Genomic DNA, 25,978 nt, shown 5'->3' on the forward strand with positions numbered 1-25,978 from the left:
ATTTTCGCTATATCTTACTGAAAGAGATGAGGTATCAATCTCTTAAAAGCCAAAATCTAGAAAACCAAAGAACTACTCCCGAGGCAAACATCTATCTGAAGCAGCAATTTCAAAACAACTGCAGTTTGTCAGTTCAAAGACCTTGTTTCCAGATAGTTTTGTTGAGCAGCCATGCAGCTAGCACATAATGGATAGCCTGAAAATGTCATTTAAAGGAGAAAATAAAAAAAACCAGAAAATCCCAACTAGGGAGTATCCATCACCCACATTCAGGCCAAAAGGATGAGCTGCCATATAACAAAGTTTGAATGACAAATAACAAACAGGAAGAAGCCTGTCTGATCTTCTTAGGTGATAAAACCTAACGGAGAAGGTTTTTGTAACAGTTCCTCCATGTTACTAGTTTTCAGAGGCTCGGAACAAAACCAAATTTCAATGAGCTCTTTCACAGGTATTCCTACTTGCAGCTAAACCCCAGAGATTATCAAGAATTCATCTGGTAATTGTAACAGCTTGGATGACTAGGAAATGTGTGAATAACGTAAAAATGCCATTATTTATTAGAAGAAGTAATAACTAGAATATAAGTGCTCAACATAAAAAGCTACCAGATGATTTTCTGCATATTTTGAACATGTATACACCTGACAGCCAAAACCCAGGACTCCTCAGGAATCTCCCTTCCCCCTGTTGAGGAACAGATCCTTTGAAATGCAAACCTGAGTTGCTTTGATGCCCTGTTTGGAGCTGCATCCACGTTTAAAGTTAGAGGAGCAGATTTTGCACTCCCCCACATCTCCTGCCCAGTCCCAGATTTCTGTGTGCATGGCATGGTTACAGGCCTACAGCTCTGCACTGCTCTAGTTCACAGACAGGGGTATTTATTTGGCCCAAATTGGGGAAATCTATTTTTCCTGAGCCCAGATTAGAAAAGTTTTGCATGGCTGCTTCTGATGGTGATTTACATTTGCAGGTACATGTGAGACAACAAAAAGGTCATTACTCAAAATCACTTTTTTCCCTAGTTGCAGGATAATTTGGATTGATGAAAATAAGGTTTTCAAATAAGAATGACAACAGTTAGCATACCTTTCAGAGCGTTTTACTTTTTAGCTTTGTTTCTTCTGATCACAAGCCTTTCCAGAACAACAAACACTGCAAACAGACAACTGTCCCAAATGCAGCCAGTCTGATACAACACACACCTGTCAGGCATTATTGAATAAGTCACTAGATTACTCAAAGTGTGCAAAATTAAGAAAAAAGTGCTAATGGAAGTTATCATTAAAAATAACCTAATCTTGACGACTGGTAAGTGTAATTTAGTTGCTTCAACCCTTTATATTATGACAGGCAACTTCCTCATCTGCAGCAATCTGTTCATTCTGCTAATTTAGAAACCCCTCCATACATGCAACAGCAGCAGAAGGGCCTTTGGAATCCTTTTCTCAACATTTTGGAAGAAGCTGGGAAATGACATACCTGACAGACCTAAACCTCTAGAAATGAGTACGTGTGGAATTTTAGAGAGGGCAGTCCAGGTGTCTCAGATCCCCCATCTGTGCCTTCCCAGCAGCTCATTAGACATCACCACAATTATGGTCCCTGCCTTTATTTCACATCTTAACAACAGAAATATTGATACATTATTTGAGAAATTACAACTTTGGAAACAAATAGCTGAGTGTAACTTAGGTCAGACAGAGGTCATATTTTTAGGATGAGAGTGAAGCCATCATTTACAAATTAGGAGGAATTGTTCAGGCAGCAATACTTTGATAAACATCCCCTAGAGTCAAAATGCTCTTTATTCTGCAGAGAGTGGTCTTATTGCTGTGGCTGAGTTACCATTTTAAGGTTTCATTCAACAAGTCTACCGGACAATAAATCTTTAAAGAATTAAAAACAGCAAGCATTTTCAACTGCATGGTGTGGGGAAAAAAAAAAAAGGAGAAAAGAAAGAACTCCCCTGAAACTCAGACAAGCACTAGACACCCTTCCATGAGTTACAGCAGGAGTGTCAGTGCTGACCTGGCATTAACAAGCACATCTCATCTGGGTTATGATCACTAATGCTGGTCCATCTGCAGGGGTGTCCACCAGGAGACAGGTTACCCATCGTGTGAGAGGAGACTTGGTGAGGCTTCCCATCCTTTCCTGACACAGGATCTGCTGTCGGGGACTTGGGGATGCTCTCCAGCTGCTACTGCATGAACAGGATGCTGAAGGCCATCACCACACAGCACACGGCCACGTAGGGGCTCTTCCTCTCACCTGGCAGGAGGGGAGAGAAGCCAGAACAAACAGAAATTCAGGCATGGCTAAACAGACCCAGCTGCTCCTAGCCCCATGCTGTAATTGTACAGCAGCACGTGCAAACTGGTACTCGACATTTGTAGCTGGAGAAAGGCAGGCAGAAGTACAGCTGTGTATTCAGAAAGAACATGTGTGGGCAGTGGGGAGATTCGGATGTAGGACAGGCTGTTTTGCTACATAAAAACAGAGTTGGGGCTCTTTGCTTTAAGGGAGGGACTCGTGAACGAGGGCATGAAGTGACATGGCAACGGGGAATGACCTCAAGCTGAAGTAGGGCAGGGATGCACGGGCTATTTTGGGAATTCTTGGGTGTGAGGGTGCCCAGAGCAGCTGTGGCTGCCCCTGGATCCCTGGCAGCGCCCAAGGCCAGGCTGGACACTGGGGTTGGAGCAGCCTGGGACAGTGGAGGGTGTCCCTGCCATGGCAGGGGTGGGATGGGTGATTCTGGGTCCTTGTGAAGGGCCCATGTAAGGGCTTCCATCTCGCTACAAACCACCTTTTCTGAGGTGCAGTTTTATGTTGCTGCTACCTCCTTGTGCCAGAGTCAAGGGGCAGGCAGTGGAAAGTTGCCCAGGACACGTCAGTTTTGCTGTCTCTGCTCCTCTGTGGCTGCTCAGAAGCTGTTCTGAGTCAGCTGAGGTGCTGTCTCTGGGCCTGGTACCTGTCACCTGCAGTGTGAATCTTCTGTGCAGGGTGTCACGCAGCAGCCAGAGCTGTGAACTCACAGCTGCCCAGACAGGGCCAGATGCCTGTCTTTTTTTTGCTTTGCTAAGAAGAGATAACATTGTCAGCATGTGGAGAGGGTCTGGTCCACAGATTTCCTTGTTAAAAATGGTCAGCAGATCACAGGAGCTGCACAGACACCTCTATTTTCTGACTGCTTCAAATTGGTGCCACAGTTTCCCAGGGCAAACTACGGATTAAAGTTAGGTTTACTCCATTAGTAGACTTTCATCTGGTGGCAAAAGCAATCGTGAGAGATCAGTTCCCACCCATTTGGTCCAGGACAGAATGTTACAGAGGTCTCTTTTTCACCAAGAAAAAAAAGACTCTTAGGTGGGGAACTGTAACACAACCAGGTAATCACACTGGTGCCCACTTACATGAACACTTTCTCCATTAATTAGCAGGATGTTTTTAACTTAAACTTTATTCTTCATGGTTCCACTAAATTCTCCTTGGAGAGACCAACAGTGGATGGTACCTCCAGCCTGCAGAACTGCCAGGGAGTGTTAACACTGAAATATGTCTTTAAAGTGAGAAGATCCCTGTTTTTACATGCCCAGGAGTATAAAGACAGAGCTGGGGGGGCTGTTTGATTTAAGCAAAGTTCAATTTCCCTTTGCTGTGTGAGGTCCTTTGTCTTCACAAACCACCTTATTTGAGACAAAGTTTTCAGAGAAATATTAAAGAACAAACCCACCAAGGCTCCCAAGTCTAGCGTGGTGCAATTTTTATGAAAAAAGTCTTTTCTTTTACCAGCAGGACCTTTAAACACAGAAGGAACAAACTTTCCACAGTAAAAGAAAAATAAAATACTTGCAGTGACACCTCCCATACACAGGACTGACTGCCCGGTGACATTACAAGATGCTGTCATGATCTGGCATATATTTAATTAAACTTCAAATAACTGAACGAATTAATGTCTGCAGTTTCACATCTGTTTAAAATAAATTTTGAGGAAGTCCAACTCCTACGGTTCAGGGTATTACAATTTTCATATGGGTTATGCTTTTCTGCTCTTAATTTTCTTAAAAGAGAAATCACCATGTGGCAGGATTAAACATTATTTTGCACAACTTTGTAAATATGTAACCACTTGCCTGTGATTAAGATCTTATGTACATGTGAAAAGGTTGTTTAAACATACCAGGGATGTGAAATGTAAAGGAAGCCAGCAGACATTTTCGTTTTTAAAACCTACACGTTCTACTTGCCTTTGTGATTAACACACACAAAATGACAGGAATAATCTCCAAAGCCCATTTTCACTTCTTAGTCTTAAAGAAAATCAAAGTGGTCCACTCTATATGCAAGTTGCAAAAGAAACACAGCTAATTGAAAAAAAATAACCTTGTACTTAATTAACTACAAAGAAGATGGTAAGGGCAAGGTAAGGTGAGGTGCTCTCTTCAACCTTGAACAAACCCAAAATGCAGCTGTATTTTTACATTTGTTTTCACTGGTGTAGCTCAAAATTCATTTCTGACAGCTGCCACCTTCCCAGTACCTTTCAATTACAGCACTAAAATTGATTCTGCTATGTCTATTATCTAAATGGGGCAATATCTGCAATCATTTTAACAACTGGTCTTCACCAAAACCCTATTCTTTGTGTCAATGCTTTTCTGACATCCTGTAAAATGTTCTGCCTGGGAATGCAGAAAGGGAATCATACAGGCTGTCTTTAGGTTCAATGATTAGTAAGAAGATCTAAAATTACAAGTTCAAAGTTTCTGCTCTGAATTAACAACGCAATTTGAACACTGATGAGGGGTTTGTAGTTTTTGTTTTTCTAAATCGTGGATATACCTTAATGTTAAGACTAAACTTCTGTTGCATATTCCAATTTCCTTCTCAAAATAAATTCAGGATAAGGATTAAAATAAATATAAAACCAATGTTATGGGAAAATGTCAAGAATCAGATAGAGATGATCAGCCTGTGTGCAGATGTCACTTGACACGAACAGCTCTGTGTAATTCAAAAGTGCACAGAAGCTGAGTAAAGAAAGGAGAGGGGAAAAAAACCACATTTATGCTTAAACAGAACCTTAATGCATTATTAACTCCATGTTTTTTTATTACTATAAGGTAAATATCTGGCTTTTATCCAACAGTCCATTGCAATTTCAAACAGACTGCAGTTTGTAGGAAATCACTGATTTTGTTGCACGTTAGAAATTCACTCTTGATTATTTCACGTGGCAGAAAGTGCAAAAGACTTTTGAAAATGTAACACCAGATACATGAACTGACATGAGAAGATGCAGGATTTCCATGATGCTAATCTAAGCAAGCAATATCCTGCCCCCTTATTTCATGGAGGTTAAAACCTGCATTTTTGAAGACAAAGGATGTGTATGGTTTTCATTGCTACATGGCAACATTATCCTAATAAATTATGCTAGAAATAGGACTGATCTTAGGGATTTTGAAAGGAAAAAAAATAAAGAATTACCAATCCTGGCGCATTTCCAGAATACCCCCAACAGTCTGTAAAGATAAAATAAATTCATTAGGCTCTTGATTTAATGCATCCAAGTCAACTGATTTTCTTTCTTTTAGGTTAAAACAATCTCAATTGACAGCAATTTGTCAACTTGACTCGCTTCTGAACCCCAAAAAACAGCGGACACCTGCACATAAGGATACAGACTATGAACTATAGAAGTGGCAAAGTTTTAAGTCTAACAGGGGTTGTTTTTTGCATGCAAAGATGCATTCAACTCATTCTGTCTTCCAGATCTAAAGATTTCACCAGAACCCTGTATTTATCAACAATAAAGCACCTCAGACAGAAAATTACGTGAAGAAAAAAAATCCTTCCAATTCTTCTGGCTCTTTTTTTATTCCTTTATCAACATTTACCTTGCTCATGTCTCTACTGTGCTGCTTGCCCAGAACATCACCTCTCACAAGTGACAACAGCAACACAGAAAAGCAGAATTCAACGCAGGGAACACCCAAAGGGATGTCACAAACATACAATTTCTCTGTGTAACTGAAATAATCTCATACTGACTTCTCCAGAGGAGCAGGGACTGCTTTAGAATCTGAGGAAGACAAGGGGAACAATACTGAGGTGTTCCTGTGTAAGAATACAGATTTCAGCCCTTCAAAGCTTGTCTGCAGGAAGGTTTCCTTTATAGTATGGGACAGAATACTGGGGAAACATTTGGAGAACTGCCATCAAGCAGGTAGTAGATACAACTCCACGAATAATGTTCTGAAGTCACACCCACAAGGGTTTGATTGTCTGTCTTTGCCCTTTTTTGGGCTCTGAGAGTTGCTTACTTCTAACACATTTAAATGCAGACAGGTAGGCTTGGGCCGCTTGCTCCTGGTATGCTTGAGCAATCAACATGCACTTTTATTTTTAATCTGCTACTTCCATTTCACGTCCTCTTTCATGGCCTTAATTGACTTCAGCATCTCTCTGTCCATACAGCAGCCTCCTCTATTTCTGAGACAAAGATACAGTGTTGGGCAGGTGAACACCAAGTGTGGCAGCAAGTGACTGAGGTGTTCAAACTCAAAGCGAAATGCTTTTTGACTTATGTACCCCTGCCTGACCAATTCATCATGAACAGCTTTCCATTTCCATTTTTAGAAAACAGGCATTTTCATCTGTGCTTCAGATTTTAGTTTTACCTCAAGCAAAAAATATATGTATATACACACATATATATTTGGATTTGACTACATTTCTGTACAGTCAAAGCTCTTTTTTTCCCTGCTTTTATGTAGCTCCACAAGCAGAAGTAATGATCCCTGGATATAGACCACCATCACTTTTCCAGGCTAAGAGGTCATACAATAAAGTAACCTGAAGACATCTATGCCCTTTTTGAAGAGCCATGCAGGTAGAAAGGCATTCATGTGCAAATCTCACAGAGCAAAATACACAGTCCTGAAGTGCTCCATTGATAGCACCTCAGGTTCTCCAAAGTGTTGTTCACTCCCTGTAAAATTAGAATTTACAGACTGCATGCTGCAAAAGCAACAGGAAAACTTCCACAGCCCTGATTCTCATATTGCCATCTCTCAAAAGCTTGCCCAGGAGCTCAAAGAAACAATACATTGCCATTCCGTTCATATACTTTTGAAGAATCTTCAATGGGAAAAACAGCATTAATCCTTTCAGGCAGCCTGGAAGTCTGTTGAATTTGCCTCACAATCTAAGCAAAGGGTATTTTTATCTCTTCTCAAGGATTTCTTGACTAATGTGAAGCCACTACTGCACACTTCCCTACAAAGCCCCCTTGGTGAAAACAGAAATTTTCCTATCTGATGTGCCAGGTACGAAACAGAGGATGGGTTTCACCAGCTGCCCTTAATAACTGCAATTAACAATTTATGAACCTGAAGCCACTGACATGAGGACTGATTAGCCTTCCCATGATGACACCAGAACATTTTAAGAGGCTTTTGTGCTACTGGAACAGCTCAGTACCTCTGTTTGTCCACATAACCTGCTGCTGAGCAGGAGACTGAATTCTCGACCTTCTGATAATATAGCCTCTGGAAGAATTGGGGAGCTCCCACTGCAGCAAAAACCTGTGCAGACCTCCTGCTCCTCTGCTTTTTCCATTAGTGCTCAGCCCAGGCCCACAACAAGAACCTCTTCAAGTCAAAACTTGTTTATTAGAGAAGTGACGTTGCCTTGAATAATTCTGCTCCAAAGCAATTCCTCCTGCAGCAACTCCTCAGTGTAACTGCACTATTCCTCCTCCACCCTTTGTGCTCTGCTCCATCCTTTTTGGGATGCAGGTGAAGGTGTGAGTCTGGCTGGGATCTCTGCTGCTTTCTGGCAGCCACAGCCCCAAATGTGCACGACCTGCTGCATATTCTTGGCTCTCTAAATGCTAAAAGAACTCATCGTAAGAAGTGGTGGTGGTTATCTGGAGAACAAAAAAACCCAAGTAAATGGATCCTCTTAAGCTGAGAGGAGGAGTTGGTGGAGCCTTAGACGACTGCTAAGGCTGGGTGTGCTGCAAAATGCCATGTGTTCACCAGGAGAAGCCCAGTGCCACTGCAGGAGGGAGTGTGAGACATCCCCACTGCAATGCTGATGGAAAATCAAAGGGGATTTCTGCTGCACATGAACTAACACATCTTTCTGGTTAGCAGGGAGGAGAGAATTATGTTGTGGTGCACACTCTCCTGTAGTTAGCATGAAACAGTAAATCCCCACTTGCTTTCCCAGCCTTTAACACTGTTGCTCAGGACCGAGCACATGGAAACGTTCAGGGAAAATTAAGGTTTAAGGCTCCGCTTGGCTTGGTAGGAAAAGACACACTTTGGCAGAAATGAGGGGGAGGAAATACAGGGTTATGAGGATGGGTGACATCACTGTGAAATGGTCTTTCAACCAACAGAAATATATTTCTTCACTTATTATCAACAGACCCAAATCCTCAGCAAAGTTACCACTCACTTAGAAATACAGTGAATAACTATCAAAATTCCTACTCTCCGTCAGTTTAGTATTTTATTGCTATTTTTTCATGCCTTTGATTTGGAGCAGGAATGATGAGGTAAAAGCATCTCTGTGGCAAACTATCACTAGGATTTGTTTTATCCCACATGTCCAGACATTTCGATTGGAGCATGGAGTACATTAGAAGAGAGGGACAGAAGTTTAGCACCATACGAGCTCCATGTAAGCATCTACCATATAGGAAACAAATTTCATTGCTTCCAGGTCGAGGTTTTATTCTCCAGTACAAAGTAGTCTACAAATACATATATACATAAAACAAAATGGCGTGTCCTACATCTACATAAATACAAACCTACACATCAAACGCCCAACTCCTCCACAGTGTCAGCACCCTTTGGAAACGTTTTATGAAGAGAGTTCTATTGTACTCCAGACAGATTTGCCTCAAGAATAAACAGAGTAGCTCCAGATTAAAGGAAATACTCCTTGCCAAGAACAGCACTAAAATTTTAATCAGTAAAATAAACATTCTTACTTCTTACTGTGTATACCTCATTGACTATTGTGTTATCTTCCAGCAGCAGACACCCAAACTCCCCTTGTCCCCCCACACCCTGCCCTTCATGAAGTCATCCTTTCTTCCATCTTTATTTCCATCCAAAGAAATCTCTAACGCCAGTGGCAATTTCATGGCCTCATATAAAAGGACACAAGTGTTTTCATGTCAGAACTCCAAACTAAGAAAAAAAAAAGCTGGCATACTTTGGGTATCTTACACTGCTAAAATTTAAAAAAAAATGGATAATAAAACAGCAGCCCAAAAGTTAATTACAATGAAGGTTTTCAGAAGACAAACACACAGGATTCTTGGTCACAACAGTCTATTTAAAACTGGACACTTCTTAATTTAAATGTAAAAGTGATGGAAGACAGGGAAGAAGAACATTTCATTTAATAGGAAATTACCTAATGGAAAAAGTGGAGAAGTCAAACTTAGCATCCAAAAGTCTGTCTGTTTTTCCACCTAGAATTACCTCCTGTTTCTACAAATATCATCTCCTTTGCAGTAACCTTAGGTGACAGCATGACAGAAGTTCTGTGGACAGCCCCAGAGGTTTCTGTGTCACAACTGACCAGTGGTTACTCAAAACCCATCACATTGAAATCACAGTTCTGCTGATCACAGCTAGCATCCATATGATTAAAAAAAAAAAAAAAAAGGTTTGTAGAAGCTTTCAAAAACTCCTCTAGAAATTCCTTCACCTTAGAGAATAGAAAACCATGATTTAAACAGACCACACATGAGGACTGTGTTGCTTATTTTAAAAAATATTTTTAGTTTTCTTTTAGTTACAGATTACTGCTAAAGCTGTGTTTCAAACTCATATCTGAAAAACACCTATCTTGAAAACAAACAAAAAGCTAGTTTCTGCTGGTTTCTTACCCACCCTAGGAATCAAAAATAAATCATTGCAACAATAGCCACATGTAGGAGAATGTTTCATTTCTGTCTCTCATTTCTGTATCTCTAATAAGCATCTAACAACGACGCTACAAATCTACAAGATTAATAACGCAGTATTAGCAAGGTTAGTGAGCTAATAAATCCTTTAAAGAAAATTGCAGCTAAGTGCTTGCCAACACCTTATTGCACTGTATTGTGAGGTACAAAATTAAGATTTTTATCTTTAAAGAGAGAAAATTCTCAAAGCAGGATCTGCATTATCACATTATCTTGATCGGGAGATGCTGAAAGGCTGCAGATGAAACCACACATGAGGATGTTTGAAATGATCACATACCCGGTTTTATTTTTGTCCAGTAAGCTGGGAGCCAAGGATCTGATGTAGGCACAGGTACATATGAGCAGCAGGATCACAGTCAGCAGGCTCTGGAAGTTGAAGATGGCAGACTATGGAAGAGAATTGGGAAAACAAAGAATTACACCTCTGCAGTGCAGAACTTCTCTCAAAGTGGAGGTTCTGGAAAAAATGGGTAACTCCTTAAGACAACACCAGAAATGAAACCTACAATGGCCATGAGCCAGAAAAACTTTGCATGGAATGGAATTTCAATGAAATACTGTGGTGGTAGTTAAAGTAGAAGCAAGGACTGACTGGCAAGTAAACCAGTAATAACCAAGACAAAAAATAACCCAAAATGTGAAGGAGCTTTGTTAATATACCACTTTTTAAAGGCTACAGGCCAAATTTAAGATTTGTAGAATATATACAGTTAAGCCCACCTGCACTATGATAACTGATTACTTTTATTTTCAAATAACATTCTATTTTAAATTGAAAACGTCTTTATTGTAAGTACTTTCAGAAATGCTAGTTATATGGTAAATCCTGAAGAAATGGATGAAAATGCCTTAAGATTGAGAAGTCCTACTGTCGACAGCAAACACTGATCAGCCTAGTAGCAGTAAGAATTCTTGAGAAACTGCTGCAGTATTTGGCAATTTACTAAAGTGTAAATTAAGTGCATCCCATAAACCTTTCTTTTAACCTTTTACAGTTTTGAGGCTTCTCCTAAGTGTCTCAACTGACATTCTGGTCAGTGTAACAGCACCAGGGGGTGTAATAGGCAATTTCTTACTTCAGAAAGCTTTATTTTACCTTCACTCTGCTACACTCATTTGCATATCTCTTTTAGTGTGAGCTAAAAAAAAAAAAAAAGTCAAAGCAAATGCGATAAATTCACTCTTTGTTCAGGAATTCTGATGAATTTCTATCTCCTGTGCTCGTACTTCTCAACTCAGCTGGCTGAGTAGTAGTATTTAATTAAAGGTAAATATTTAGCACTTAGGAAGGGATATTACATTGGCATTTCCTTCTCCAAGCATATTTTAGGGCACATCAGAGCCTTCATTTCCACGTAGCCTGAGGCACATCCCTGCTGATGCACACATGCTTTCTTCCTATGTCACAAAATTATAATGTTTTGAAGCCCCAATAATCAAAACTATCTAGCTGATGGGAATTATAAAAGAAAGTCACGATATCCTAGTTCAGTATGGCACTAGCAAGAAATTAGTAGAGAAAACCGAGAAGCTCTAACAGAAGGAAAGCCATTGGAACACACACACACACACAATGTTGTGATATTGAGATCAAAAACCTGGTGACCAAAACTTCCTAAAATCAATAGCCAAACAACCCAAAAAACCCCTTTAGCTTATGTAGAAGTCTCCATGAATCATGTGAACTCCAGAACATGCACAGAGCTGCCAGTCTAAATACATGCTTTAGGCAGGGTTAGCTATCTAAAGTAATCTCAGTATCTAACTCAATGGGGTCGACCAGCCACTCTGTCAAGAAGCATCATCACAGAGATGCTCTGACTCTGCACCCTGCAAATGACAGACTTCAGCACCCCTGAAACCCACCCTTTCTGTGATGAGGGAGCAGTGATCCCACACCCAAACAGGTGTGGAGACCCTCCTGTCTCAAACATGAGGCTGCTTGGTTCTCTCCTGTGGCACAGCTTTTGTTAAATCATGTTTAATTTAGAGTTTTAGCTTAGCTAACCACCCCTTCTGCCCCGTCATGCCATAAATAATGGGGAGACTCTTCACAAAAGACAACACTGCCATTCCTTGTAGCAGCCTCTGGAGCCTTTGTGCTCAGCAGAAGCTTCTGCCAGCTCCACAAACCAGGGAAGTCTCAATTCCCTCACTTCCCCCTGGCTCCTGTGGGTCTAGGAACAGCCAGATACTGCCTATCAACTGATTAATTGGATCAGTCCTGCGGGACAGACAGCTGCTGTGACAGCTCACAGCCCTGAGCCTGCCAGCCACCATGAATTCCCATGAATTCCCAAGAATTCCTGCAGCTGCTTCCCGAGAGGCGGCGCCGGGCACTCCGACCCTGCAAGAACGGCACAAGGACACACTTGCTTCCTCCTGTAAATGTATACTCATGAAATGTGCTGTCAGTCAGTCAACTGGGGCAGTATATAATCGTGTATAATTGCTCTTTGTTGGGGTCTTCACGAGTTTCCCCAGATATGTGCTGCTGTAATTGCATCTGCCCTTCCACCGAAACGTGCTCTGAATGACACGTTTATCTGCACGGCCACTTTGAAAGGACAGATGTGAGCATTCCAAAATTTGCTTACAGTTTCTGGAAACGAGGATTTGTTCCTGAATTAGATGGCTTCGCTCCTCACATCTTAAATAATTCTCATGGCCCAGTTGAATTCACAGAAAGCAGCAACCTACATCTGGCTGCTCCAACTGATGTAATTAAAAACTGCTGCAAGAGTTATACATTGCTCAGATAAAAAACACAGCATTCACATCAAAAACTCTGCATTTAAAAAAACGCTGCATTCACACGCCAAGCTACTTGGACAATGTAGATCAGTTCATTTGTTTAGACTGGGCTCCTCTGATGAAAACGTATGAATTGCAATTTTTGACTTGTGTTGACTGGCTTACGGCAGGTCCTGTGAGCCTCGTCCCCACTACAAAGAGATCTCAGCACATGCAGGAACTGCTGCTGGCTCTTAAGACTGTGTCCCCATGAGGGTGAATTGACAACCAACCTCCTAAGACTCATGCTGCAACACCAGAAAGAACCAGCAATCACATTTTATTCTGGTTTTAGACCATGCAAGTGTTAATTCCAGGGGCTAAGATTTTCTACATCTGCAATTGGTGCATTTCTGACATAGTGCGAACACCTCATTGCTCCATTCTGTGTCATTCCCCTCCTGTGTAGAGCATCACCCCATCACCTGCAGCACTAACGAGGTACTGTATTCACCTGAACTTGCATGAGCCAAGTTTTTTACAACGTCTTTGGCAATTTCAGGCCATGGACTTCAGCTCTGAGAGCTACAAGCCCAAAGGCTGTTTTAAATCCTTCCCAAAACCAGGCCTTTAAAAAAAGCCTCAATATTATTTCCTGATCATAACCTATCTCAGTAAAAACTCCATATAATAAACCATAAAGAATTAATACTCCTGAAAGTTTTATTGTGTTGGGATTAACAGCAGTAGTTTGTATTAAAATAAATACTCATGGGAATATACAGTAGCTGGAAATCAAGTGGTTCAGCTAGAGATGTCTGAATATACTCCCATCTGAGTACAAACTGAAGTTTAATGTACTTTAGTAAGTGTTGACTGAAAGCTAAAAGTTACCTACGTGGCTGTGACAGGGAATCATGACAACAGTTGCACAGCTCCTGTAAACCTCCATATAAATAATGTTGTCCCTCAGCAATAAATTTACTAAAATTGGGCAGAAGAAAAAAAAAAAGGGGCAGCTCAGAGTTGTGCTTATCAACAGATCTTCCACTTCACAAGACTATTTAATCCAATATGCAGAAACAGTCATAATGAATGCACTAATTCTACACACTTTTTTTGCAGTGACAACAGCCATAGACAAGGCACTGTAATTTATCCACCCCTGGATTAATTTTTACCCCAATATTCTGTGCTTCAGACACAGTTTTGTTCCCAGTCCTTGCAGACAGCACCACACTCACAAACCACTTACTGATGCAAACCATGGGTAGCACAGTAATAAATCACATCCAAGGTTTTGATCCAACTCTCTGTGTCACAAAGTACTTGCTGATTTTCCCCTTGCCTCATACACTTTTTTTTAAAATAAACCACTGGGCATCAAGGTTCCAGGGGAAACAAAATGTGCAGAAGAAGAACATAAATCCTATGCTGTTGTCCTTTTGAGTTTATCTCAGCAGAATTAGCACTGAAACCAAAGCTCAACCTTCCCTAGACTTCTAAGTATTTACAAAATGATTATTTTATCTCTGATTGCAGTGTGACCGTGATGATTTCATCCATCTGTGCTATAAAAGCAAGAGGTCATTATAGTGCCAGTAAGTTGCAAAACTTTGCCCTGTGGTTATAAATATAATAACCAATTTATGCGGGCAAACACAGATTAGTAACTGGAATACTTTAAAATAGGTATAATCTTTGTGTGCAAAATGTTCAGTTTTTCTGGAATGGTTTTCTTTCTCTTCCTCCCTAATCCAATGAAATTGATGAATTATTATGTTTTCTGGAGATAAACAAATATGGATGCCCAATTGTTCAGCTGCCTTTCTTATACTGGAGTATGAGCAAGAGCTTACATACTGCAGTTAAACTTTAGTTAAGCAAGAGCTGATAAAAATTTCGTCACAGGAAAGTGAAATCAAGCTATGAAATTTTAATGAAGAGGTCCTTACAAAGCTGAAAAATGCTTATTATCCAGGGTTTCCATTAGGCCCTGCAATTCTTAATTCGTCAGTAAAAATCAAAATTTTAGGACTATAATACTGAGAAAAATAATAGGCCATAACTCATGTAGTACTACTCCCAACCCAAAAGCCAAAGCAATTTCTAAAAATTAATAAAAATATGCATCTAACTGTATTATTTTCCAATATATTAAAAATAATTACTTTTCCCACTGCTGCCAAATGCAATCTGATCAAAATGAATGGAAAACAAGCATTTGTAGAAGAGGCATGCTAATTAGTACTATAAAAATTACAGAAAGTACAAATTAGTTAAGTTTGAAGCAATTATTGGCAAAAGTACCCAACAAAACTAAGCAAGGGGTGTTAGTAAGTATCCAAATACCAGCCGATGTAGTTGTTTGTTCCACCATAAATAGGGTTTTTCACTTTGGATTTACAGCATGGTCTCTTCAGCATTTTGCTTCCAAATATTTAAATACAATATTTAATATTCACTCAGATTTCTGTCTAAAATACGTATTTTTGCACTTATGAAATATAAGCTAAGGCTTGATTGGAGAAACAGGGAATTTTTTTCCTACTCATTTCCTGGAGAAGCACATTGTCAAGTTTAAATGGCAAGTACAACTAACATGTATGCTTTCCATTGAACTGAAGACTAATACATCTATTTGAAACTGATAACCAATCACCTCAAACAATTAAACAATAATTAAACCTATGGACACAGTTGCCCTGTCCTTGTCTTTTTATTCATAAAAAGCTCACTTGACTTTAACACATTCAGGATTTTTACTGTAATTAAAATCCACAGACAAGAGATGAAAGACACGTCAAGGTGATGGTGAAGAAATTTTACACTTGCTTGAATTCCTTCCCCTTTTTCCCAAATACAAATACCTAGTTTGAAAAGTGAACTTTTGAGCAAGAAGCAGCATTTCACCAAAATATCTTACTATAAAAAACAAAGTGACAATTGAAATCTTTTACCAGAGTCACTGTAACACAAAGGTGTGCATGTTTACATCTTTACTAGACAAACAGAATTATGGTGGCTATGTCAGTAAAATCTTATAATACTTTTTCCTCCAGGTTTTCTCTGTAGATTATAGTGTTAAACTTTACAGAGTTATTTTTCCTCTGCTGTCTTCTCCCATTAGATATAAGGAATATTTTAAATAACCCAATAATCCCTTTTTTAAGTAAGTCTCCTTTCTGAAGTTGCACACCACACACACGAATTTTGTACTGAAACTGAAAAAACTGTAAAAGCCCTGTGTGTGAATGGAAGAGGTGAGAGTCCTACAAAAGTACACTTTGAATTAGGTGATATCCTTTCTGTAATAAAAGCAGCATGCAAAAATTAGGAGTTTGTAACAGAACGTGCTACAGGAATGTGTGAACATGGCCATGGGAAAAAGTCAAAGTTCTCAAAAAGGAAAATGTATTCTAATTTACCTAAGAACTACAAAACAGAGCTTTAAATATTTTAGGTATACTGTTTACCAATTTTTTTTTGTTCATCTCTTTAAAGCATGGAAAACAAATATCAGGAAAAAATATACTCAGTCAAAAAATAATGACAGGTTCTGCTAAGTCTGTCATGTCCCATGGCCCTGGGCAGGTCCACAGCACCTCTGCAAGTCTCTTGCTTGGCAGAGGTTCAGGTGCATGGTTTGAATATTTAGCATCTAGAAGACAGGTAATATTTTTCACAGCTGTTCCCACCTTGTTTCCACAGTCACAAGGTTGAAAATCAAAAACTTCTGTTGAGTTTGAACGCCCAGCTCTGTGCATTAGCAGAAAAACATTCAGTGCTGGATCTGTTAAAATGAATGCCTGTGGTGTCTAATGCTGCAGGCAACCAAAAAAATTAAAATTGCGACATTCACCTTTTTATGGCACTCAGAAAAGAAATGGTTTCTCACAACCAGAGTGATTCTGGGTAAATCTGTTAAAGTAGACTCACTGCATCCTACTCTTCCAAAAAGAGACCATCTTGCATTGACAGAATAATTTCCTCAGTTCAGTAATCACAGAAATAAAACATGGACAGTGTATTTTCACATCATCCTCTAAGACGGAAGAAGTGCCTACAGTGAACACTTCAGGTGAAACAAATTCACAATACAAAGACACTTTAGAATGTAAGATGGCCTAGAAGACGCTTTTAAACCGATGTGCCTTTAGGTCATAATAAAAACAAAGCTGTTACCAAATCTTAATCAGGATTGATTCCTTCTTGTAATTCTGGGTAAGACAAACACAAAACTTTGTACTTGAAGACTCCTCTTTTCAGAGCAGTGTCTTGGGTTCTGGTATGTTTATATCTGACAGCTTTGTTTGAAATAATATTTACTAATGAATGTTTTTACAATTGGCTCTATGAGCAATTCCCCTTCCTTCTATTAACCCCACACTAAGAGAGCAACAAAGACTGTGACAGAAATGTTTGTCCTCGTGGAAAGTTCCCGAATCAATTTTTGGGTAGTAATGTGGGGCCAGGATGAGCCCAACCAGAGGGTGATGGGGAAGAAGCCGGAAAAGAAGTTTCCTGCACTTCTAAGTTTTCTTCATCATCAAATTTTGTCTGAGTGGAACTTCTCATTTCTGCTATGAAGGAAAGTGAGTATCACCCTTCAGGAGGTGAGGGGTTCCTCATTAACTTTAATGTTACCTTTGGTTTCTCCCCTCTTTCCATCCATGCATGTGCCAAACTTTCCAAGCCCACCAGGAAAACTTCGAGCTTTCAGATATGAAAATCATGAAAGCTGGCAGGACAAACTGATTTGTACAAATCTGCAAACAAGATACATCCTGCTCCTAAAGAAATGAGGGAGCTGTGCATCCCTCCCATTTCCAGCAAGTTTGGAATCCATTGAGAAACCTCTACTGGCTGCCATAGCTGCTTTAAGTTAAAATAGTGAGGGTTTTGCTTAAAATCAAAATGGTGTGCTCTTCTCCTATCCACTGCCAGTGAATAGGAAAAAAAAATCCCACGATTTCTGCTTTTACATAAAAAGACAGGTAAAAGTCACCTTACATATATATACACACACACACACATATATATATATATATATATATATTTTTTTTTTTTTTCCCTGTTTGGCAGCAGCTGGCCATTCACCCAGCACAAGTTTTCACCTCCTCAGCAAGGAAGGATGTGGTAAGGAAGCCTGGAAAACAATGGGATGAAGAGTTTTCAAGGGATAAAGTCCTTTGCAATTATGCTTCAGAAAACTCTGCTATTCAGAGTGCTGCTGGTTTGCCAGAACTGCAGCTCTTACTCTTTGGACAAGGAGAATAAATTGGAGATGTAGCCCTACTCTCTTCCATTTCATGACACACAGACAGCAGCTGTTTCCTCTCTCACAGTCAAATGTGAGCTCAAAAATTATCTTTTTTTTTTCCCCTAAAATGCCTTGACGCCAGAAGTGGCATCATGGAGGAGCCAAAGCCCTGGAGGGTTGCTCCTCTCTTGAAGAAATTCAAACATCACAATAAAGCTGAAAAAACTTTTTTCACCTTATTTTCAACATTAAATCATAAGCAAGCCATCCTGAGAAGAGTTTCTTGCTTGAGGGTCCTTGAGGCACACAGAGTAACCTCTAGCAAGGAACAGGGATAAGTGGAGAAGATAATCTTAACAGAATCTCATACACTTGCCATAATATCCTTAAATTTAAACATTACCTTTGTTTTTAAGTTACTGCTATATATTTCTTATATATCACTTATGAAATATATAAAATGTAAGTAACATAATAATATAATATTAAGTAATTGGTTGTATTTAATCATTATACTGAGCAACACCAATGTCTCACCAAGTTCTCTTGTCTTTTCCTATCACCTCAAACCCTTTTAAGTACAACAAAGAAGAATGAGGTGCTGCTGTAATTCTCTATATTCACCTTTCCACGGTGCTAATTAGAGATCTGTTGCTTTCTGCACGTGTGTTTTAGATCTCCTGTGATAATTTATGCCTCTCATCACAAAAAAACTCCTTTGTTTTCTGCTTGGAGCCCCAGACTAGAGCAGGTTCATCTGAAAGATCTGCCAAGGAATGCTCAGGTGAGCAACTCCCAGCAATTTCCTGCTGGTGACAAGACCTGGAGCCTGGGAACCCGTTTTTGAACTGAGCCACAAGAAACTTCAAGTGATACTGATCTTTAGTGTAAACACACAGGAAATACAGCAGTATTCCATTAAATTGTACAGCATCCATACAATGATGGATAACCTGTCAAGGCTCATGGGGGGGATGACCAGGTGATCTTTGACGGTCCCTTTCAACCCAAACCACGTTCTGATTATTAGCAAAACGTAAAAAATTCTCATCTCAAAACAAACTTTGTGTTGAAGTTACGGACAAACGTGTATTTTGTATAGGAAAAACTTACATTAACTCAGTTTGCTTTTCCTATTAATTTTAAACTCATGAACCTGCTCTGCTCATATAAATATCGTTGATACATAAACATTTAATGTATAAACTTGACTAAAAAAAAATTACTTCACTGCTCAGCTTTAACTATGACAGAAATGCAAACTGTTCTTTTACATTACCTGCACAGAGACTGGAAAAATGGGCAGAAAACAAAACAAAAAACACCCAATGTCCCTCTATACACATATATTTTATATATATATATATTTATACTTAATTATACCCACACTCTTTATGTGCGTAGTTTATAGGAAAAGGTATATTGGCAATATATGCAACATAACATATAAAATATTCAATTATATATTTTCATACATCTATAAACATCCATGTAAGTTTCTTTATATCCACATGCATTTGTTACACACATAATAAACTCATATATAAGCATAGATACTGTCTTCCAGATGTACTTACCTGTTTTTTGTGTATTTATATGCTTTAGCTCTTTACATAGGTATGAATAAATTCAAAAATATGTAATTATATTGGAAGCTATATTACATATACTTTCATATTCTTAAAAATCATATATATATGCTGTAAACATAAAAATTTTCTTATAAATAGAAAACAAAGGTCATATATATACATATACTATATATGTATATATCTATATATGCACATGTTTAAATGTATAACTTTTTATATATATATGTACAAATAATGCAGTTTTATATATAATCCATAGTTTTCATGAGTAAATGGACCTGGCTCTCTGATGACACCCCTGACGAGCAGCCAATGTTAAAGGCTCAGAGCACTGCTCCATGAGCATGACGTCACATACCGCTATCATGACGTCACAAGTCACAAGAATGACGTCAGAAGGCCGTGAGACACACGCACAGCACCTGACCGACCTCGCACCGGCTGCTAATGCCCCGCACTGCCACAAAACGTTTTTTTTTTTTTCCTGTCACTAAACCCCTGACGCAAACCCGCCCCGCGCTACTCCCAGTAACACGTCGCGGCGGCTCCGCTCCCGCGGGCCGCGGCCTCTGACGCGAGCGACCTCTGGGGGTACCGCCCGGGCCGGGAGGCGGCACTGGGGACCTTGCAGGGCCGCGGAGAGGCAGGGGAGCGGGAAGGGCCCGGTCCCGGAGCGGGCAGGGCCGGCAGGCCCCGCGCTTACCATCGCGCCGCGCTCCGCCACATCACCTTCCGGCCGCCGCGACGGGCGGAAGCGCGCACCGCGCGCCCTCAGCGCGCCGGGGCGCGGGCACGCCCGCCATTGGCTGGCGACGCCGCGGGGAGCTGCGATTGGCCAGCTGGGCCGGTGGGGGGCGGGACGGATGAGCGGACGCGGCGCTGATTGGCTGGCGCTGCGCAGGCGGAAGTGGCGGCGCGGGAGGTAGGTCGGGCGGCCCGCCCCGCGCGCGCGGGCACGGGCGGGACTGAGGAGAATTGGTGGGGGGGGAAGGGCGATGGAGCCGTGTCCCAGTGTGGGGAAAACCGGGATAAAGGGGATCAACCCTTCACTGATCACTCACCGGGAATGAGAGGAGCTGGGGGTGCCCGTGTCTCTTTGTTGGGATAACCGGGATCACCGGGTTCAGCCCAGCACCGGCACTGAGGGGAGAGGGGGGGCGCCGACCGTGTTCCCGTGTGGGGACAACCGGGATCACTGGGATCAGCCCGGGCCATGGGGACCACGTATCTTCAGTGAGCAGCAAAAAACCCCAAAAGATCCCAACTGTTTCTCTTTGGTGTGTTTTTGGTTGGTTTTTTTTGCTTGTTCGTTGTTATTTGTAGCTGTGAGGCGAGGGAGTGTTGCCTCGCCCTCACGTTCCTGCCGGCGTGAGCCACTGGCTACTGCAGCCTTAATAACATAAAGAACGCCTTAATGAGGCTATTTCATAATTAAAGCCCTCTTACTATTACTTCTGTTGTTGTATAGGGAGAATCCCAGACTATCTTCCCCTGGCATATTTTATTTTGGCTCCTGTGCTACGTTTTCTCCTTACAGAGCTTTTAATCATCTTTTCTGTAGCTGTATCTGCCCAAGAATTTCCTTTTTTTTTTCCCTCCAGAAGGCTTTTTGTTTGGTTGGTTTTTTTAAGGGGATAATCTTTCATTACGTGAGAACTCAGTGAAGTGAGTTCTGTGCAAGAACTTCACAGTCATGGCTTTAAGGGCCTCAGTGTTGTTGTTATAACAAACACCTGAAGTTTAATGAGGAACCTGTTCCTCCTTAGAAACGTTTTAAAAGCATCACCCCTTCCCAACGTGATGAATTGGTTTTAGGGTCTGTGTTTCTGCACCCTCAGTGCAGGACAGATTTTGCTTTTTTTGCTTTGGTGAGGAGAAACAGATTTTTTTGCCTCTCTAAAATGACATTTGAGGTAACATTTGACATACTTTGTGCAGCTGCTATGGGAGGCTGGGAGTTGATGTGCATGTATAAAATGCATTTATCCCATGGAATTATTGCAGTGATTTACTGAAGCAGAGGAGTTCTAAGATGAGTGAAACCTACACAATGCACTTAAAATGCTCTTTATGTCTTCTACAGAGCAGCTTCCTTAGCAGTGGTAGATTTGGTCACTATAATTGGCAGAGCTCTGTGAAATCGTGGTTTCTGATTCACAATAATCAAAACGTACCTGGGATGGTACCAGCATGAGCAGGGGTAGAGTTTGAGGTGGGTTCTCTTATGCAGTTGTTTTTTCTGTCCTGTAGGCTTCAGGCACTGTGTTGGTTCTGGATTGATTGTGCTTTTTCTCTAGATTGTTTAGTGACTATAAAGGTTTGTTCAGTTGAAGATTTATCCATCTAACAGGTAGTCAGCATCTTGCTGTGTGCTCATTTTCTCACAACATGTTCAGTGAATTACATTCACTGGATTGGTTTCTTTCCATCACATGTCAAGGTTTTGGATTTAAAAAAAACTAAGTGCATAAAGACTAAAGTTCTAAAAATGGCATTATTACCTAGGATTAATTTAACTTTGAAGTGTTTGAATGATGCTACATTAAAGTATGTTTGTAAAGAGAAATAAGTTGTTAGTATAATCACTGATCAGTACAGCCTCTGATTGTCAACATGATAATGCTTTTGAACTTTTTGTTATGTATGTTGGAGATAGAAAACATAAACTGAGTTGTTTTGCCTGCTTGGATTCAGTTTTGGATTCTCAGTGGGAATTATAAACTAAAATTGAAAATATTCTGTAGTGTCTGGGGAGACTCCAGCTGTCAGTCCTTGCTCACACCACAGCCAAGCCTGTTTTCAGGTGGTCATCTAGCTTCCTCTAGTGCAGTTCTGTTTGCAAACGTGCCCTTTTATGATAGATTTATTAAAATTTTTTTTCTACTTTGATAGTTTCTGGCAAGCTCCCACCTGAAACCTATTGCAGATTTTTTCAAGAAATGCTCTTTATTTCCTCTATACATTTAATTTCCAGGTGATGTTTCCAACAGGCTCAGCTATAAAAAAGAGGAATTTTTATTGATCATGTGCTGTATTAAAATTATTTCAGGTAAATAACCTGCTGTGGTGGGAAAAAAATGCCATTTAAAGATTTTGTGGGAACCTTGGTGGCATAATTTAAAAGACTGGTGTACCAAGCTTGGAATTGTCTTCTGGAATACAGCTGTGATAGGCATGACATACTGACTGGAATATCAGCTTTCAGATGGTATTGTTCAGTTTCCCTTGTATTATTTTTTTAACTCCTAGTTAATATCTTGTCATGGAAAAGCAGCTCTGAGGAGCTGGGACAGCTTGGTTGGTGTTGTCTGCAGGAATGGGCTGGGTAGCCACACTTGTGAAAAATAAAAAAAATTAAGTTTAAACAACTACGTTGACCTACATAGCAATATTCAGATATGTAAATAAAATCTTAGGATGAATACTGTTTTCTTTGTTGCTATTAGGTCTGTTAAGAGGAGGGCTCATGGCGAAGGCTATGTTTCCTGGTATTGAGAAATATTTTAGTGGTGAAAGGCTTACATACTGTTCATTGAGTAGTAGAGCACACCAAGGAATTTGTGTCTAAAGTAAAAAAGGTTTAAGAATTACCACAAAACAATGACAATTGCATGTGGAAGCCTTGGTTTTTATCTTCTGTGTGTTTTACCTTTCATGAGGAGGAGGATTGGAGGACATGGTTTTAAAAATATCACAGGTGGGTGACTGACATGACAGGTACATCTGTATAAGTAAATTTCTGTGCTTAGCACATCCATGTATGTATATGAGGTAGAAAAAAAACGAAAATAAAGTATAAATGCAGTTACTTGAGGGTTTTTTTGAGAACTGCTCGTTTGAGTGAGTGGCAAAAAGCTGTTACTGCTTTTCTTTGGCTGCTACATGGTGCCCACATCTGTTGTTCCCAGTATCTTCAAACACATGCATGAATGGTTATAAACTTACTTGCATTTTTGCTACTGCTACAGATTTGCTCTGCTCTCCGTCTGGAGTAAAGAGGTGGTGGAACGTGAGGGGTGTGCATTTTGCAGGCAAACCTGTTGTGGGTAGGTTGCTGACAGTGGTAATTAGAGCCTGGTATTTTGTTTGCTAACGCTGTTTTGAAGGAAAAACAAAACCAAACCATCTACATTTCGGTTTGGCTCCTCTTGATCTTAATTTCTCTGCCTGTGCCTGTCACCTACCAGAAGCCACATGATATTTACTGCAGGAGGATGGATCACAATAGCTGTGAAATGCTTGGAGTTTGCAGCTGTTCTGAGCAGGAATGAACCTCATTCTTCATGTCAGGGGTGCTTCAGCCTGGTATTTTAACCAGAGATTGAATAGAAAGTTACTGCACAGAGTGATGTGTGCTGGGGAGTGTTCCTACAGCAGTGGGAGTTCCTACACCTTAATATTTCTGCTTTTTGTGGCAGAGTTCGTGTGTATACGAGTGATGGGCTGATGCAAAGGATATTCCATCACTTAGCAAGGTACTCCAGATTGTAAAAACGCCCCAGGTGTGATTTCCTTGCTGCAGAAATCGTGATGCTGTGCCTGACATGGGTAACCTCTGCATCTCCTGACACAGACAATTCCTGCTGCTGGTGTGCAGCAACACTGGATGTCTCACAATGCTCTGTTTTGACCAAAACTCATCCATTTCAGTACAGATGAGGTAATTTAAGGTGTTTTTCTGTGCTGAGTGTTGGCTTCATTAAAGCAGTATAGCAAATATTCGTGCTATGTGCTCCTGGGTGTGCCATGGGCCTTGCAGGGTCACTTTGCTGTTTTGTCTCAATGCCTGTTTCTGATGTCCTCGTTATCTTGCAGTGCCACTTGAGGATGAGAAATTTTAATCCCTAACTCTTGTCACCCAGGGCTTAACAGGAGGTGGAGAATGTTTTTCAGGGGTTATGTTAGAGCTCAGGAGCCCCAGATGAAAAAGCAGCACACGTCCTTGAGTAAGTGGAACCACCCAGAGTTGAGGGTGAGATTTTCAAGGACTCAAAACCATTATCTGATTCTTCAAGGTTAGTAGGATGCAGCTGTGATTTCTTCACTGTTATATTTGGCAGAAATGTAATGTAGTGCTTGCTTGTAGGGAACACATAAAATAGTGTGCATAAATTCTGAACGAACATCACTAAATAACCAAGATTCCAATTTAGACAGCTGTTGTAAAATAACCTTAAATGGTTCTTGAAATTATTTATTTTTTCCACCAAAACTAGTATTTTGTCTAGGTGTATCTCTGGCTTGAGCTGTGTCCCTTTCCTGGGTTAGGAAACAATGGCCTTCATTTCCTGCTCTTTGTCTTGTGGATCTTAGTCTTCCCCACGTTGTTTTCTTCTGTATATGAGATGGAAAAAAGGGAAAGGTGGCAAAAACCTCCCGTGAATTTGAGGATTATTCACAGAACATAGTATCAGATAATTCAAATGGTAAGGATTGCTGTCTAAGATATGTCAAGGTACAAAAGACTTGCTGAATTATGTATGGTGCCATGTTGACACAAGCTAAGGCAAAATTTAGGAGATAATTATTAAACAAATTACTGTTGTTTGCTAATCTAACACAGTCAAATCTGATCAACACAAAAGAACATGTCTTACAGGAAAGGTTCCAAGTTGGAAAAAAAATAAAAATCATTAAGTGTATGCCTTGAGCAAGGTCCTCTGGTGTACTGCTTTCTAAGGTGTACTGGTGATTTCACAAAACATTTTTGATTAAATTGCCCAAATTTACAAAGCTTGGGAAAGCACTGGAATATATTCTCCATCTGCTCTGCCGACTGTTAGGTGGCTTTTCTGGGATGGGGTGTCCTCCAGCAGAGCAGACAGCTAGAGCACAGATTGTAAAATAAATAGAAAAAAAGGGAGACTGATCTGATGTGACTTCTAAGACTGTAGAGACTTTGTGCCCTTGATCTAGACATCAGCCAAATTGCTTGCTGTCTTGGGACAGAAAAATTAATGCAACCAGAGGAAGAGTGGGGCTGTATATCCTATCACAGGCTGCGTTTGTTGGGCTTTTTTTGTGGTTTTATTTTTTTTTTTTAATAATAATAAATGATTCAAATAATTATGAAAGGGATTGTTTGTTTACAGGTCTACAAAAGGGTCTTAGAGGCCACCCTTTTCAGCACAGAAGCTGGACAGGAAAAGAGAGAGCCTGGGGCTTTCCAAACGCTCTCAGCTGTGTCAGGCTTGGGGTGAAACCTCACAAAATCCTGGGGAGAGGTTTGTGCTGGCTGAGCCAAGCAGGGAAGCATCAGACTCTGTTGTGGAGGCTTATATTAAATTACTCCAGCTGAGAAAATGAACCTTAATTTTCAGAGTCCAGCACGCAGCAGCCACAGATCAGGAGATGGGGCAGAAATGCTAATTTCTCTGAAAG

General features: G+C 40.4%; 2 protein-coding genes across 5 annotated transcripts in view; one reads left to right on the forward strand and one right to left on the reverse strand.

The window, feature by feature from the left end:
- Positions 1 to 1,086: 1,086 nt before the first annotated feature.
- Positions 1,087 to 19,979, reverse strand: TMEM167A (transmembrane protein 167A). The gene is made up of 4 exons (XM_088156735.1): positions 19,956 to 19,979; positions 10,287 to 10,396; positions 5,500 to 5,534; positions 1,087 to 2,274 (listed from the first exon to the last, which is right to left on the reverse strand). The coding sequence occupies exons 1-4, from the start codon at positions 19,962 to 19,964 to the stop codon at positions 2,204 to 2,206; spliced, it is 225 nt and encodes a 74-aa protein (XP_088012861.1). The 5' UTR covers positions 19,965 to 19,979; the 3' UTR covers positions 1,087 to 2,203.
- A 505-nt stretch (positions 19,980 to 20,484) lies between these two features.
- The window catches only part of XRCC4 (X-ray repair cross complementing 4), a 142,742-nt gene continuing 137,248 nt past the window's right edge, over positions 20,485 to 25,978 (forward strand). For 2 of the 4 annotated variants that reach the window (XM_088156744.1, XM_088156741.1), the window contains exon 1: positions 20,485 to 20,519. The gene's annotated coding sequence lies outside the window, so the exon portion shown is untranslated. Of the gene's footprint in view, positions 20,520 to 20,584; positions 20,875 to 20,947; positions 21,810 to 25,978 lie in introns of those variants that run through there. The other 2 variants (XM_088156743.1, XM_088156742.1) reach the window with 2 other exon arrangements.

This window comes from Sturnus vulgaris, chromosome Z (genome assembly GCF_052056855.1).
Source record: "Sturnus vulgaris isolate bStuVul1 chromosome Z, bStuVul1.hap1, whole genome shotgun sequence".
Taxonomy (NCBI): Eukaryota; Metazoa; Chordata; class Aves; order Passeriformes; family Sturnidae; genus Sturnus; species Sturnus vulgaris.

What these genes read in the sequence shown, in the direction of transcription:
- TMEM167A (XM_088156735.1), bottom strand. An exon ending in CTGGACAAAAATAAAACCGG is followed by an intron (nt 5,535 to 10,286) that starts GTATGTGATCAT and finishes TTATCTTTACAG; the next exon opens with ACTGTTGGGGGTATTCTGGA. An exon ending in CTGGAAATGCGCCAGGATTG is followed by an intron (nt 2,275 to 5,499) that starts GTAATTCTTTAT and finishes CCCTCCTGCCAG; the next exon opens with GTGAGAGGAAGAGCCCCTAC.